General features: G+C 41.1%; 1 protein-coding gene across 24 annotated transcripts in view; it reads right to left on the bottom strand.

Moving 5' to 3' along the window:
* Positions 1–363: 363 nt before the first annotated feature.
* Positions 364–16,759, bottom strand: part of Stat92E (Signal transducer and transcription activator Stat92E) — a 214,738-nt gene continuing 198,342 nt past the window's right edge. For all 24 annotated transcript variants that reach the window (XR_012409230.1, XR_012409220.1, XR_012409221.1 and 21 more), the window contains one exon: positions 364–1,407. Coding sequence is in view for 13 of the 24 variants with exons in the window: in XM_073962202.1 (XP_073818303.1) it covers positions 1,365–1,407 (43 nt within the window). In the remaining 11 variants the exon portion in view is untranslated. The remainder of the gene's footprint in view (positions 1,408–16,759) is intronic.

Raw genomic sequence — 16,759 nt, forward strand, 5'->3', positions numbered from 1 at the left:
TGAACAGCACTGTATATACATGTCAGGGTTTCATCAATACAACTACCACTTGTTGTTGGGGACGGGCAGTTGAATAAATGCTGGGTATCAAGTTCAACACATGATAAAATTTTCACGAGTTCAGAACATCTCAGATATACCAACCCATGACACTGATTACACATAATTAAGTAACCTTATCTCTTCTTGACCTTGTTGATAAAGGGAGATCGTACACACATAACCCGCTATGCATGAATTTCGTAGATTATATAATACGTGGACATATATACAAACCATTAACAATACGACTACAAATCAAAATCATGCAGGTTCCATATTAACAGCAAACACACAATTCCAAAGTAAAACAAAAATATAATGTTGTTGTTTTATTATTTGTATTAATTGTTTATTTTATTATAAAATAAAAATAGATTTAAAACAAAATTTTAAGTTTAATTGTTGTTTTTGTTTTTAATTAAAGATAAAAATATACGATAGGACAAATAAATTTAATGCAAATATGTATAATAAAACATGAATGTGTGTATGTAACTTTATTTGTTAATTAATTTTAATTTGTTTTTTATAAAATTACATTTTGCAACGAAAGGTTGGTTGGTTGGATGTTTCAAAAACATTAAAACTTTTACTTGTTTATTCAAAGAAGAAGAAGGTGTAGTTAGGTGTTTCCAGGGGGGTGTTCGCTTGATGTGCCCTTGGGGCTTCCTGTGGGCGGAGTTATGATTCCGTTGTTTTCGTTGGAAATTCCATTACTATATGTATGTATAGTTTAAAATAGTATACATGTGTATATTAGGGTGGACCGTTGTTACGTTAAAATTGTATGACTTTTTCTTAAGAGTTTTCCATTTGTTTTTTGTTGTTGTTGTTGTTGTTAAAATTAGAATATTTTCTTTGACATTTAAATTTGTATTGACTTGACTTGTGGTTGTATGACTTTGTTGTTGTTGTTTTTATTTTACTTAACCTCATTATAGTGCAAAGACATCTATATTTAAATTGTATGTTTTGTTTTTTTCTTGTATATGAAATAGTTATGTATATTTCCACTTTATTTTTTTTAAATTATTTATTGTTGTTGTAAAATATTTATATATGACATAAAAATGCTTGTATTCAAAATACGTTTAGTTTTTTTAAAAAAAATATTTTCACTTTTTTCTTCTCTAAAAAATATTTTGTTTTACTTTTTCTTTTTTTAATGTTTAACACAACAAAAAATATAGTTTTTTTTTCTTTCTTTTAAAGTTTAAAATATAAAATTTACGTTTGTATGTATATGCAGCATGTATATATAGTTATATGTATGTATATAGTAATAAGTAATTGTTTTTAGTTATTTAATTTGTTTTTTTCGTTCAATATAGTATTGACTCGAAGTCCGTAAAATTTATGTTGTCACTGAAAAAGGAAAATTAAGAAAAAAATAAATAAACAAAAATATTTCATCAATTTTGTAAAACAAAAACTTAACGAAATAATGCAAAAAATAACAATACACAACAAACATGTAAATATGTAACAGTTATAACAGGAATTGGCAAAATATGTTTGGCAAAACTTTAACAGTTTGGAAAAATAACAATTTTTACATATAATTTAAACTTAACGTCGGAATATTGAAAAAATTATTTGAATTCGCATTTAAACGAATTCGTCGGTCACATTTATTCTTGAGCACGAGTCGTCATAAAATTCGGGAAGAGTTCTTTGTTCCAATAAAAAGAACTAAGAGAACTGATGAGTCCAAATGGCGTTGGACGAAACTATTCTTCTCTGCCTTTCCCTAAAGTGAATCAATTTTAACTACATCCACTTTAATAATTTGTTTTTTTTTTTTTAATTTAAAAACAACAAATGTGTTGTTGTAGCAACACATATATGTTCGTTCGTGTATTATTTCAGTTATCAGGTTACTCTGTATCCAGATTCATGAATTCTCCAACCTGGACTGGTTGTGTTCATAAGTAATCAGGAGACAGGTGAGTGGGGTTAGCTGGACAGCTAAACAAATGCAGTGTATCGTGTGGTCCCAATCCACATGCTGGGCAGGTGTTGTTGTTGTAGCAGCTTCTACAAGTACATGTAAATCTTTGTTTTATTGATTCGGCTCTGCCTCCAGCTCCAAGCTCAGAAAGGACGCCACCTGAATTGGATTAGTCCAAAGAGAGAGAGAGGATTTAAGTCAGTCGGGTTGGCTGGGCAGTTAAACAGGTGCTGCGTAGTATGCGGACTGGTGCCACATGCTGGGCAGATATTCCGCGTGTCATCAATCCTGGCCCAGTAAGAATTGAGGCGGCTGCACCAACCAGATCTAAGTTGCGCCAACACGACTCTCGTTTGTCTTGGCAGCTGCTGTTCTTCCGCTGCCACGGGTGGTGGATGATCTTCGAGGACTATAGTCACACTGTAGGCTGCCAGAGCCTCTGCAACCGCATCAGTATGAATGTCTCTTAAACCTGCCTGGTATGCACGTTGATCTAGAGGTTCTCTTTTATATCTTTGGACCTCTCTCTCTAGATCTCTATAATCCTCCCTATGTCGCCTGGGGGGTTCAGGCATATCCACCAGATGGTGATTTGGGTGGTCTTGCCTATAGCATCGAAGCAAGTACTGCATCGTCAACATCCTGTTGTGACGACTCACAGGAAGGATCTTTGTCTCCTCATGTAAATGGTCCACTGCAGACATGAGGTGTTACCCTGTAGCTGTTCTCAGGGCAGCATTCTGACAGATTTGTAGTTTTTCCCATTGCGTATCACTTACGTTAGCAAACCACGCTGGCGCCGCATAGCTTACCACAGACCGACCTATCGCGTTGTATGTGGTTAACAAGTTTTCTTTATCCGCACCCCAAGTGCTGCCGGCTAGTGACTTGAGGACTTTGTTCCTGTTTCTCAGCTTATCGCAGATAACTGTAGTATGCTGGGACGACTTATACATGCTATCGAATGTGACCCCTAGGACTTTGGGGTAGTTTGTGGTCGGAATAGTTGCACCGTCGACCTGCACATTCAGTGAGAGCTTCATTTGCGCCGTCCATGTGGTGAACAGTGTGGCTGTTGACTTAGTGGTGGATATTTTCATATTCCTCGCGTGGAAAAACTCTACAAGATCATTGACATAGGCATTTAGCCTTTCACAAACGTTACCGATATTGGGACCTGACGCCATGAGTGTACAATCATCCGCGTACGTAATTAACTCAATGCCGTCGGGAGGGCGTGGAATTGCAGAGAGGTAGAGGTTAAACAGTTCCGGAGATATCACCCCTCCTTGGGGTTTGGACTTCCTGTCTCTGAATTCCACGTATGACTGGCGACCACACAAATAGTTGATGACCCAGCGTTTCAGACAAGGCCGGAGGGAAGTATTCTCGATATCCTCGAACAGCCTAGCATGGCTGACCGTATCAAACGCTTTGGTCAGATCCAATGCTACCATCACTGTTCTGTGACATGGTTTGTCCTGGTTGAGTCCTCGTCCAATATATGTGGAAATGGCGTGCAGTGCTGTTGTGGTACTGTGCTGCTTCCGGAACCCGTGTTGATGATCTGCAACTGGATAACACGTTCTGATGCTGGGGAGGAGTAATGCCTCGAGTATCTTTGCTACTGGTGATAGAAGTGAAATCGGCCTGTACGACTCATCTTTACTGGCATCTTTGCCAGGTTTCAACAGCGGTACCACCCTGCCCATCTTGCAGACATCGGGAACTATTAGGATGGCTAGAGATAAGTTGAGGACCTTACTTAAATACTCGACTCCTGGGTCATCCAGCTGTTTTAGCATCACCATAGAAATTCCGTCAGGTCCAAGCGCTTTGGATGACTTTGCGCCTCGGATAACACTGCAACATCATCCATCGTAAATTGTGGCGGTTCTTCTTCGGCTGGAAGAGATCGCAAACGACGCAAAACACTTCTCTTCGCCCGGTCGCTATCGGGGTGCTCGATAAATTGTCGACAGAAATAACCAGCGCACCTCTTCGGATATGTCACAACCACGCCGTTAAACGTGACAGATGTCCGATCGTCTCTCCTACCAGGGTTCGATAGCGCCTTAACCGTTGTCCACAATTTATTACAGCCGGCTCCAATGTTGCAGCACTTCAGTTGTTCTAGCCACTTTTTCCGCTTGTGTTCACTGACAAATCTATTGACTTCCATTGTCAGTTCGTTAGGGTTCGTACGGCGAAGCTCATCACGCTCATTAGCTAATCCCGTCGCCTCTGCTGGGAAATTGGATCTTATTTCAGGTATTCGACCAGCAGGGATACAGCGAGAGGCTGCAGCAGTGATGATGTCTCGGAACTTCCTCTCTGCTACCCGAACATCAGAGGGACTGGGCAGTTCTCTGAAGCGTTAATTAGTGAACTCTCTGAAGCAACAACTAGCTGGGCAGGTGTTGGGTATCGTGGCGTCAATTCGGGCCCAATACGAATTGAGGCGGCTGCATCGTCCGGATTTTAACTGGGCTAACTTGGCAGCTGGCGTTCTTCTGCTGCGATGGATGGGGGATAGTCTCCAAGTACGGCATTTACACAGTATCTTCGTACTGCTTGCGCAACCATGTTGGTGTGAATGCGATTCAAGCCTGCCTGATAGGCTCGTTGATCTAGCGGTTCTCTTTTATACCTTTGGACTTCTCTCTCTAGATCATGAAGGTCTCTCCTGACGTACCTGGGTGGGCATCGACATCATCTCATGAAGATGGTCCACTGGTGTCATGAGGAGGCACCCTGTTGCAGTCCTCAGGGCGGCATTCTGGCAGGTTTAAATCTTCTTCCACTGCGATGCGCTAACCTTTGCAGACCACGCTGGCGCCGCATAGCTTACCACAGGCCGGCCTATTGCATTGTAGGTGGTCAACAAGGTTTCTTTATCAGCACCCCAAGTGCTGCCGGCCAGCGACTTGAGAACCTTGTTCCTACTTCTGATCTTATCGCAAATAGCTGTAGCATGCGCGGACGACTTGAGCATACTATCGAACGTTACACCCAGTATTTTGGGGTAGTTAGTGGTCGGAATCAGTGCACCATCGACCAATATGTTCAGTGGGAGCCTCATCTCAGCCGTCCATGTGGTGAACAGCGTGGCTATGGATTTAGCGGCGGATATTTTCATATTCCTAAGATGGAAGAACTGCACTAGGTCAGCTATGTAGACATATAACCTATCACATATGTCATCGACGATAGGACCCGACGCCAAGATCGTACAATCAACCGTCTGGAGGGTGTGGAATTTCAGAAAGGTAGAGGTTAAACAGTTCCGGAGATATCATCCCTCCTTGGGGAACTCCCTACGGGTTTTGGACTTCTTGTTTCTGAATTCCACATACGACTGGCGTCCACACATATAGTTGATTACCCAACGTTTCAAACATGACTGGAGATTTTTCTCTATATCCTCGAACAGCTTGGCATGGTAGACGGTATCGAAAGCCTTCAAGAGCCACCATGACTGTTCGGTCGCAAGCCCTTTTCTGGTTCAGTCCTCTACTGATATGTGTGGATATGGCATCTAATGCTGTTGTAGTACTATGCATTTTCCGAAATCCATATTGATGTTGGGCAACTGGAAAACACCTTCTCATCATGGGGAGGAGTAGCGCCTCTAGGATCTTTGCGACAGGAGCGAAATCGGCCTGTACGATTCACTTCTGCTGGCATCCTTGCCAGGCTTCAGTAGCGGGACCAGCCTGCCAACTTTCCAGGCATCTGGTACAACATGGGTGGCTAACGATAGGTTGAGGACACTTGTTAAATACTCCATCCAGCTGCTTAAACATTACCATCGATATTCGGTGCGGGCCCAATGCTTTGGATGATTTAGCGTTACGGACGGCATCTGCAACGTCGCTCATCGTAAATTGTGGTGGTACCTCCTCGGCTGGAAGAGCTCTTCTTATGCGGCGTGGCACACTTCTCTTCTCCCTATCACTTTCGGGGTGCTCTATGAACTGCCGGTTAAAATAACAGGCGCACCTCTTTGGGTCAGTTACTGTCACGCCGTTCATCCTTCTTTTCCGGACTCGAGAGTGATGTAACCGTTGCCACAATTTACTTATTCCTGCACCAATTGCATTGCTTCAGATGGTCTAGCCACTTTTTCCGCTTATGTTCGCCTACTAGCCTGTTGACTTCAAGAGTAAGTTCTCTAACTCTTGGGTCTTCAGGGTTCTTACGACGAAGCTCATCACGCGCATTTGCTAGTCCCGTCGCCTCTGCTGGGAAATTTGGTCTTATTTCGGGTATTCGACCAGCAGGTATGTATCGAGGGGCTGGTGCAGTGATGATGTCCCGGAAAGTTTTCTCAGCTACCCGAGGATCTGAGGGAGTGGGCAATTCTCTGAAGCGGTGATTGGTAAATTCTCTGAACCCTTGCCAATCAGCTTTCCCATGGTTCAGGAAAGTACGGCGTTCAGAGGTTATGAAATCGGGTGATCTGTTTACGGAGATGATGATAGGTAGGTGATCCGAACTATGGGAAATGACGGATTGCCAGGATACGTCATTTATCAGACCTGACGAGCTGTGGCAGTCTCCTCTAATCCTCGTAGGAGCGTCTTCATTCACCGTGCGAAACGTGGAGCTATCAATTTGCTCAGCCAGCGCTGTACCCCTCTGGTCATTACCTAAGACGGAATGCTAAAGCTCATGATGAGCATTGAAGTCCCCTAACACCAGACGGTTTTCGACCTCTAAAAGCAAACTAATATTGGGCATATAACGCCGGGCACAGCTATTCATCGGCGGTATGTACACATTAAGCAGCTCTACCTCGGCAGTACCACACTTTACTGCTACCCCCACACACTCCATTTATGGGCCATTAGAGCCAAGCTCAAGCGAGATAGGTCTGTACTGGACAGACTGGTGTATTAGGGAGGCACGTCCTCCTCCTCCCCTTCTTGTGCGATCCTTCCGCAAAACCTTGTAACCATCACAACGTAAGCTACAGGTGGCGGTGAGGTTTGTTTCTTGGATCGCGGTGACCATGATGTTTTTCCGACTCATAAAATCTACAATTTCGCTGACCTTATTGCGGAGACCGTTGCAATTGAATTGCAGGAAAGATGCATTTCCGGGCCGTTGAACAACATCTTGTGGTGTTAGGTGCTGCATTTGTTGTTGTTGGGGAGACTGCGGGGGCGTCTCGTATTCGACGACGACGACGAAGAAGACGCACTGGGTGATGTGCTGACGCAGCAAGCAGCAACATACCTATCGCTGTAATCCCGGGTGCTACTAAAGCCAGAGCACCCACGAAAATGCAACCATTCCATACATCCATTACATCTCATCATTGTTGACATGTGGTGGATGCAGATCTGGCAAACGGAACAGATCCATACTGGCCCGTGGTTCATTTCTATCCCGGCACGGACCAAAAGAGCTCGGAGCAGGCTTTTCGGGATAAATTGCCGCTCCCATGGTGAAAAAATACACGAACACAAACACATAATTGTTGAGGTGACGGCCCCTGGTCGAAGATTCCTCCGAGTCAAATCGGGGCATAGAATCGGCCGTCGCGGGATTGTGATTAAGCTAGCTTACTTTACAAATAAGAAATTTTTATTTTATTTAAATTTTTATTATAAATTTACTAAAACCTGTTAATGTTTCACCAAACAAATTTTCAAATATTATATATGTATGTACATATGTAAAAGTTAATTGAACTACAAGTTTTAGTTTTATAAAATACAACATGCAAAATTGACTAAAAAGCGTGCAAAAATTCAACAACAATAACAAAAAAATTAATTTATTTTATCCAAAAATTCATGACCACAAAAAATGGAGGATGCATTCATAGGAGAAAAAAAGAAAAGACACAAAGACTAGGTATTTCATTTACTTTTTTTGTTATCTTTTATAAACCGTAGAAACAACAAACATGCATCACATTAGTTGACATAGAAATATAATTTTGTTGTAGTAAATAGATTTTTTTTTAAATTCAGCTATATATTTTTTTAAAAATTTACCTATTTTATGGTTTTAAATATTTGAGCTATTATTTTATAGTTTTGGTTTTCTTTGTGTATTATTTTGTCTTAAATTTAAAAAAATACTTTTTTATATGTTTTCTTTGGCCTTATAAGAGAATATTTTTTTGTGTATTTTTATAAATACTATATTTTAGTATATTTAAAATTTTATTAAATATAATATTTCGCTGCTCATTTCGTTCTTTGGATAAAATTTAGAGATGCATGATGGTGCTGTTTTGCAAGCTGATAAATGGAAATTAGTTTTTTTATTGCAGAAATTGTGATTAATTGGCGTGGGGGTGAAATAGAAATGAAAGAAAGTTGTATTTATTAGTATTCCGAAAGATATTTTCTACGGTGTTGAATATGGGGATGTGGTGATGAGAGTGAGTGATTTGTGGATTTGTTGTGTAATTTTGTGTAAGAAAGGTAACAAAACACACAAAAAACAAATAAATCAAAAACACACAAACAATACTTTGAATATTTCACAAAAATATTAGAAGTGATAATCTTACAAATCGCACTAAATTACCTTCGAATAGCTATGGGAGATATATGTATGTATCTAATACTGAGGACGCATGTAAAATTGTTTAAATTTGACATAACTAAGGTAAGACATTACAAGATAATGGGTAGGATGGTTGGCGGCCACGCAATTTCTTTGGACAATGATAGAGTCCAAATAAGTTTTGGGCTGATAGGACCGAAACAATGGTCGGGGACAGACGACTATCACAACTATGGAAGATAGTTTAGTCCGTGCCAGGACGGAAGAAAACCCAGGACCTATTAATATATTTGTGCTCGGTTTGTCCAAGCTTTGGTGAGATGCAATAGATGTCGGGAGTGGGTGCGTCTAAGAGGTTTTTCTACGATAGAAACTATGTTCCTAAATGCTGCGTAAACATAGCCCCCAGTGAGTCGCCAGATTACGCGACTTCCCCTCAGCCCCCCACTGCAGCCGAGCCGCATACGCAACACTTAACACCAGCAGTTGTTGTTGCAATGCCGGAAAATGCACCCTTTTTGCAATTTAATTACAATGAAGTCCGAGGTAAGATCGAGGAAGTAGTGGACTTCATGGGGCGAAAGAATATGTCAACACATATTAATCCAGCACTCAAACAGATCAAGCCGTGCGATAGGGCAGGGTTGTTGGTGTAAAAAACTGAACGCTATTTAATGATATTAAGCAGACTACCATCCGGCCAAGTTGACAGTCGTACGTGGAATCCAGGAACAAGAAGACCAATGCACGTAGAGTGAATTAAGAAGTTCCCAAAAATGGAGTGTTTAACTTATACCTATTCTGTATTCCACCCTATCTAGACGGGAGTGAGATCGTAATGTTTGCAAATGATTGTACGATCTTGACGTCAGGTTGACTTTCCTGGGGCTCAATTCTGTTTCTATGAAAATTGGTTTGTCTTTTTACGTACTGAACTTTACTGAACATTTTTTCTTCAGTAAAGTTTTGACAATTGTATAATTGAAATGTTGCTAAACATTACTGAAGAAACAATGTTCAGTAAAGTTCAGTACGTAAAAGGACAAACCTATTGTGAAATGAAAATGTATATAAAGGAAAAAACTGTCAAATGAAAAAAATTATAAAGAAAATATTTTTCATTTCAAATTTTCATAGAACAAGAATCCAGTCCCAGTAGTGGAATTCTGTAACACATTTTTTTAGTTAGACCAAATTTACATTGGGCGAGTTTACTTGCGGCAATTGTCATTTTGTAAGAGAGAGAGGTGAGGCATATGGTAACCCTTTGCCTCTCAGCACCCTCTCTCACCTACAAACTGACAATTGCCGCAAGTAAACTCGCCTAATGTAAATTGGGACATACCGACAAAAATCGGTAAATAAAAACGAAAAATTATGAATGAAAAATATCAATAAAGTTGATAACACTGTTGCTATCGGTAGAACGACTTCTTTTTATTGGTCGCTAAATTACCGAATAATATCGCTAATTACCGAAATAATAAGCATTGTAATTTTACCGATTTCTGTCGATGACTCAAAAAAATGAGTTAGAGAATCGCCTTTTTTTCAGGCGAGTAATGTGCTAATATCCGCCACTAAATTTACGGCCAATCTGTTCACCACATGAACTGCAAAGGTGAGCACTGAGTTAAATTTCATGGTCGATGGTAGCAGAATTTCGACCACTTACTAGCCCATGATATGTATAGTATTCGATAGTAGGTTCACGTCGCCCGCACATGCCACAGTTATCTACGACAAGTTGAGATGTAGGAACAAAATCCTCAAGTGCAGACAAAGAAACCTTGTTAACCACATATAACACGATAGGTCGGTGCAGCAAGTCTATCAAGTCGTAATCCAAAGTAGTTTTGAGTCAACTATGTTCAGGATGGTTCAACCGTTTAAATTCCTATAGGGGAATGATTGATAATGATGTATAAAACATTTGCCCAGCATGTGCTACAGGGCCGCACTGCGCATTTTCAACTGCACTACCAAACCTACTCAATTAATTTCAGTAGCACTAATGGAAGCAGTCACATTCGTAGACCTTGAGATAGACCCAGAGTCGGATTAAGCAAATAAGCGAACATACCTTGATATCATTTGCTGCTACAACAACAACGTCAAAATCGCCCCAATTTTTTGCACGATTCTGTAGTCGGGAACTATCATATTACACTCATGTTTAGTATATCTTGCATGTCAAGAATATTCACATTAGAGTAACCCAAAAAAAAAAGAATTTGTTTTTGGAACTCAAAATCCGATCCGATTTTTGAAATTGTAGAAATGGTTTTTTGACCAGAATAATGAACTGGTTGTTGTAGCAGCAAAAAACCTACGTAGAAGCATAGGTTTGATGCTGGGTTGGCAGCCGCTGGCCGAAACACCATGGTTTCGAGTCAATCCGGTATGAAAGAACCCGCTGCCGTGGGATTGATAATGAACTGGTAAAGTTGTTCATCGATTATACATTGTGGCATTTAGAGAATTTTCGTGAAAATGCACCTTTGATCCCATACAAATTACTATGGAAACAAAGATCGTTTGGTTGGCATGGGTTAACCTTAACCGATCGGCATAAAATTTCATATATGTATAAGGGTTTCGGACGGTGACTCTAGCGAGGTACACCGTGGTTATAGGGTAATCAAATGCATGGACGAGTTCTCAAAAGGATTCTTGGAGAAATGTATCGCAAAGATCAGCGATGCCTGGGAAGACATCAGCCTGCGGCTGATACCAGCCCAAGATATCCCTATGAGACCTCGAGCCAGAGTTTGGTTGCCCAAGATAGACTGCGACGGCCCCAAATTACTGCAAGGTCTGGCGAAAATGAACAAAGACGTTCCAATGGATGAATGGTCTGTAATCGCCATAGAACCACCCAATAATAATAGCATGAGCTTGGTTCTCTCGATAACAGAGGCCGGAGTAGAGGCACTGGAGAGACTAGGCAACAAACTGTTCTTTGGCGTAAGGGAGGCCAAAGTTAAGATATTACGCCCACTTGGCCCGAACGGAGAAGACGATGGTGTTGACGTCGACGATGCCGAAAAGCTGCTCGATAATATGCAGCTAGAGGGGCCATCCACATCATCCCCTCATTAAACTATGCTTAAGGTCGTTCAGATCAATCTGAAGCACTCTAGGGTAGCTTCAGATAACCTGAGGATCCTTCTGGTGGAGAAGGATCTAGACATAGGCATTATACAAGAACCATACGTCTTCGAGAATGAAGTAAAGGGACTTGATAGCAGAGAATACAATACATTATACATGAAGGATAAAGGTAAGCCAAGATCATGTCTAATTGTTAAAAAAAACATAAATGCATTTCTGTGTCCTCAGTATAGTACAGCGGACTTCACCGTGGCAAGAGTGGAACTGAAAAATGGTAAACAGTTCTTTATCGCATCCTCTTATATGGCCCACTCAAGGGAAGCACCACCAAGCGAGGTCTGGGACACCTTGGGGGCCATACACCCACACAACACCATTATCATTGGCTGCGACGCAAATGCAAGACATACCCTGTGGGGTAGCTCTGAAATCAACGACAGAGGTGAGTCAGTTTTAGATTTCATTAATACTAACAATCTCACTATATGCAATAGAGGTACTAACCCAACCTTTGTATTTCCAAGCTCGGATAACTTTAGGGGATGGCAAGATGTCATTGATCTAACCTTAGTATCCGATAAACGACATATTGAAATTGCTAATTGGATGGTATCCGATAAGAATTCTTTCTCAGATCACAATTGGATACTATTTAATATATGTGAAAAAGAAACGCCAACAAATTGCTTTCGCAACCCCAAAAGAACAAACTGGGAGAAATTTAATAGGGTTTTAAAAGATAAACTCCCCAGCTCTCCTCAAAAAGGCGACACTACAACATGTATTGACAAAGCTGTATCTATTCTGGAGAAATCACTAGACACAGCCTTTAAAGTATCCTGTCCAATGACACGATCGAAAAAACACTATCCACCATGGTGGACATCCGAACTCTCTAAACTGCGTAAAGAGTCACGGAAAGCTTTCAATGCCAGCTACCAAAGCGGATCCTGGCAGTCATACAAGGATAAGCTAAAGGAATACAAAAAAGCCATAGCCAAAGCAAAAAAGCAATCATGGGTTGATTTTTGCGGATCGTTAGAAAATACCAAAGATACAGCCAGACTAAGCAAAGTTATGGCAAAAGGTCATTCGAATCCTACCTATATAAAGAGAAACAACGGCACCTGGTCCGAAAACTCAGCCGAATCTCTTGAAATCCTTCTTACCACGCACTTCCCCGGCTGCTCGGACAGTACCGAAGAAATGCGACCCATTACAGCTGTAGATAAAAACAACAGTGAAGTTGATAAGATAATAAGTCCGAGTAAAGTCACGTGGGCTATAAACAGCTTCTCCCCCTACAAATCTCCAGGACCAGATGGAATCATACCAAAAATGCTACAATGTGCAGAGGAAATAATAAATCCTTGGCTAGTATACATCTATAGTAGATGTATCTCCCTTAACTACGTTGCAACGAGTTGGAGACAGGTAAAGGTTGTCTTCATACCCAAAGCAGGAAAACGTAGTCACGAAAATGCTAAAGACTTCAGACCAATAAGCCTTTCATCATTTCTACTTAAGACGCTCGAAAGACTCATCGACGTGTATATTCGAGAAAAGATGGAAAACTCAAACATCATATCTTCTAGCCAACATGCCTATATTAAAGGGCGCTCGACGGATACAGCCCTACACGAAGTCGTTAGGACTATAGAGAAGTCCTTAGAGCACAAACAATTTACTCTAGCTGCGTTCCTGGACATAGAAGGTGCCTTTAACAACGTCAGTACATCAGCTATAAAACAAGCACTAGATAACTTCGGCGTGTAATCACTCATCAGTAGTTGGATTACCACCATGCTGCAAAGCAGAGTTATTAATGCCACACTGGGAAACAGTACACTGTCAAAGCACGTGAACAGAGGAACTCCACAGGGAGGAGTTATCTCGCCATTACTTTGGCTCCTTGTCATCAACGAAATTCTCAATAAACTTGACCACATGGGGATTAAGGTGGTTGCCTATGCGGACGATGTGGTAATACTCGTCTCTGGTTTGTTTCCGACCGTAATAAGTGACATTATGAGCGGAGCCCTGAGATCGCTAGATACTTGGGCCACAAGATGTGGTCTGGGAGTGAATCCAGGGAAAACTGAGATGGTGCTATTCACTACAAAGACCAAATATTCAATACCTAATCTCCCAAGACTGCGAGGTCAAGAAATACCCCTATCAGATCATGCCAAGTACCTAGGAATCATCCTAGATTCTAAGCTGTCATGGAAACGTAACGTGGAACACCGTGCTCACAAAGCAACTGTTGCATATTACGCATGTCGCAAATTGTTTGGAAGCCGATGGGGCCTCAAACCTAAAATGGTGTTATGGATGTACACCAGCATAATCAGACCAATTCTCACTTATGGAGCACTAGTGTGGTGGCCAGCAGTGGACAAGAAAATAACACAGAAAAAACTATACAGCATACAAAGATCTGCATGCATCGGGGCAACAGGGGCGATGCGAACGTGTCCGGCCGAAGCCCTCAATATAATGATGCACATTTTGCCAATTGATTTACACATCAAAGCAACAGCAACATGTAATGCAGTAAGACTCCGAGCTCTAGGTATGTGGAGAGACAGAACTTACGGACATGCGTGCATGCTTCAACAACTTCCGAAAGAAATAACAACCACTGCTGATTACTGCGTACCTACATTGGATTTTGATCAGCCTTTTGCAATCAAATTTCCAAGCAGAAGAGAATGGAGTAATGGATCACCATTGATAGCATATGACACTAAGGTATACACGGACGGCTCCAAGATGAAATGTGGAGTCGGATCCGGTGTGTTCTCGGACGAAGCAAACATACACACATCTACAAAGCTACCTGAGTACTGTAGTGTCTTTCAAGCGGAGATACTGGCAATAAAGGAGGCCTGTACTGAACTTTTACAGCATCACACAGCAAACTCAATAGGAATCTTCGTCGACAGTCAAGCGGCGCTCCTTGCACTAAAATCCAACGCTGTCACATCAAAGCTAGTGAAAGATTGTAAAGAAGAACTTGCCAAACTAGGGCGTCTGTCAAGAGTAGTTCTCACCTGGATCCCGGGCCACAAGGGACTTGTTGGGAATGAAAAAGCAGACGAGTTAGCTAGAGCAGGATCCGCCTCTAACGAACTCCCAAAGGCATCAGTCGCAATTCCAATGGGAGTAGTTAAAGGGGATATCTTCAAACACTATCTATCACTGGCTGAAAGTAGATGGGACAAAACGGCAACATGCAAGATATCAAAATTAACGTGGCCTCAATACAACGCCAAACGAACTAAGTTCCTAATCAATCAAACGCGACGGAACCTTGCAAGACTTATTGCAGTGTTAACCGGTCACTGGGCAATTGGTAAGCATGCAAAACGTTTAAATCTACCGCACAATGACCACTGCCGTAGCTGCGGGAATGAAGAAGAGGAGGAAACTGTTGAGCACCTCCTCTGTTCCTGCCCTGCTCAAATGCAACGACGATTCAAAGCTCTAAGACAACCGTTCCTTCGTGATATCACAGAGATAACAGAAGTAGGTCTGGGAGACCTTCTGCGATTCCTCAACTCATCAGGCTGGATTTAACTGTCAACATGCAACAACGAAATAGCAATCTCTGAACGAGTGGTGTGGTTTTTCAAAACGGTATCTCTAACATACTAATTGAGGCTATAAAGTATGGCCACCACGTAAACCAACCAACCAAAGGGTTTCGGATCAAATGGAAACAATTTGCGGGGTAAAAGTTGCAAACAAACAATTTTTTTTGGTTCACCCCAATTCACACATTACCACTGAATTTATGTCCACACTATTTACCACAAGGACTGCGGAGGTGAGAAAGTCGTTAAAAATTACTGCTGGATAAAAAAAGCCGGAGTTCCTGAATAGGTTTTGCTGTATCAATTCTATTGGGCTAGAATTGACGACCGCGTGTAAGACCATTACCTAGCATGCAGCACTCAACTAACTCTCGAAATTTTGTAGCCACAGCCCGTAAAAGTGGCCCGAGAAACAAAAACATTTTGAAAACCAGGTGTCAGTTGGGTTAGCGCAAAATCTTAAATAGATCGTTAGTCTAATGTTCATTTAGCTTAACAAATAGATAAAAAATGTACATAATCCTAAAAAAAAACACTTCCAACATCGTGTTATCACCTGCCTTGGGAGTTAGTGGAAGTCCAATACAATTACATTAAGTAGATGAAGCCGTCGAATGGATTTCAAAATTCGTAACATATAAGAAGCAGCTACCATAGTACCTAGTACATTGGCTCAGAAAAATCTCTACTGAATAGAAAAACGCCGCAAATCGTTTCTAAAAAAATGCCTCAAGTACTTCGCAAAAGAGACTTATCCAATACGATGCCATCCCTTTTTTTTATCCAGACTGCGAAAGACTTCCTTATAACAAATGCTGTCAGAGATGACTGCAATGAAGATAAATGGCGAAGTAATAAATTGTGGAAATAAGAATCAGCTACACCCAAGAAGATAGTCTACTGGAGGACAAATGATCCATGTTATGCCGTTAAACCTAAATCTGAGTGAAACATCAACAACGGATATGATGGTTAATAAACATATGTATCTTGGGCTTATGTGGGAACAATGAATGTTCGAAGCGGACCGTAACCGAGTTTTCAACATCGGGCAAAAGCTTGCTGAGGCATGGAAATAATACCATACACCAAGACCCCTCTATCTCAAATTATTCGAAGAAATAATTATACCCTCCATACTATGGTGGAGGGTAAGAAATATTGGACACTCAAACTTAAAACAACGCAACACCGAAAATCGAACGACGCATAGTGAAAATTGGTAGCGACGCAACATCGAAAACAACGCAAAGTGAGGTCTTGGTGTATTGTTGTTATTGATGATGCAAAATTATTTTGTCTGTATATTTTATCAAATTGTAACAATTTTTGAATTTAGCATTTTTTTTAATTAATTCACTTTCGAGTTGAGCTGTTATGACCTAAGAGGTACATTGAAAAATTACAAGTCCAATGAAGTCCCACATATTCAGCAATTATTGTACGTTTCACGTGTGGTTAAGTCCAATCATCAGGCATATTTTAATGTAATTTTAGTGGGTGGACGAAGGTTACGCTTGGAAAC

Source organism: Musca autumnalis, unplaced genomic scaffold (genome assembly GCF_047663935.1).
Source record: "Musca autumnalis isolate F117 unplaced genomic scaffold, ASM4766393v1 scaffold_1, whole genome shotgun sequence".
In the NCBI taxonomy this organism is placed as follows: Eukaryota; Metazoa; Arthropoda; class Insecta; order Diptera; family Muscidae; genus Musca; species Musca autumnalis.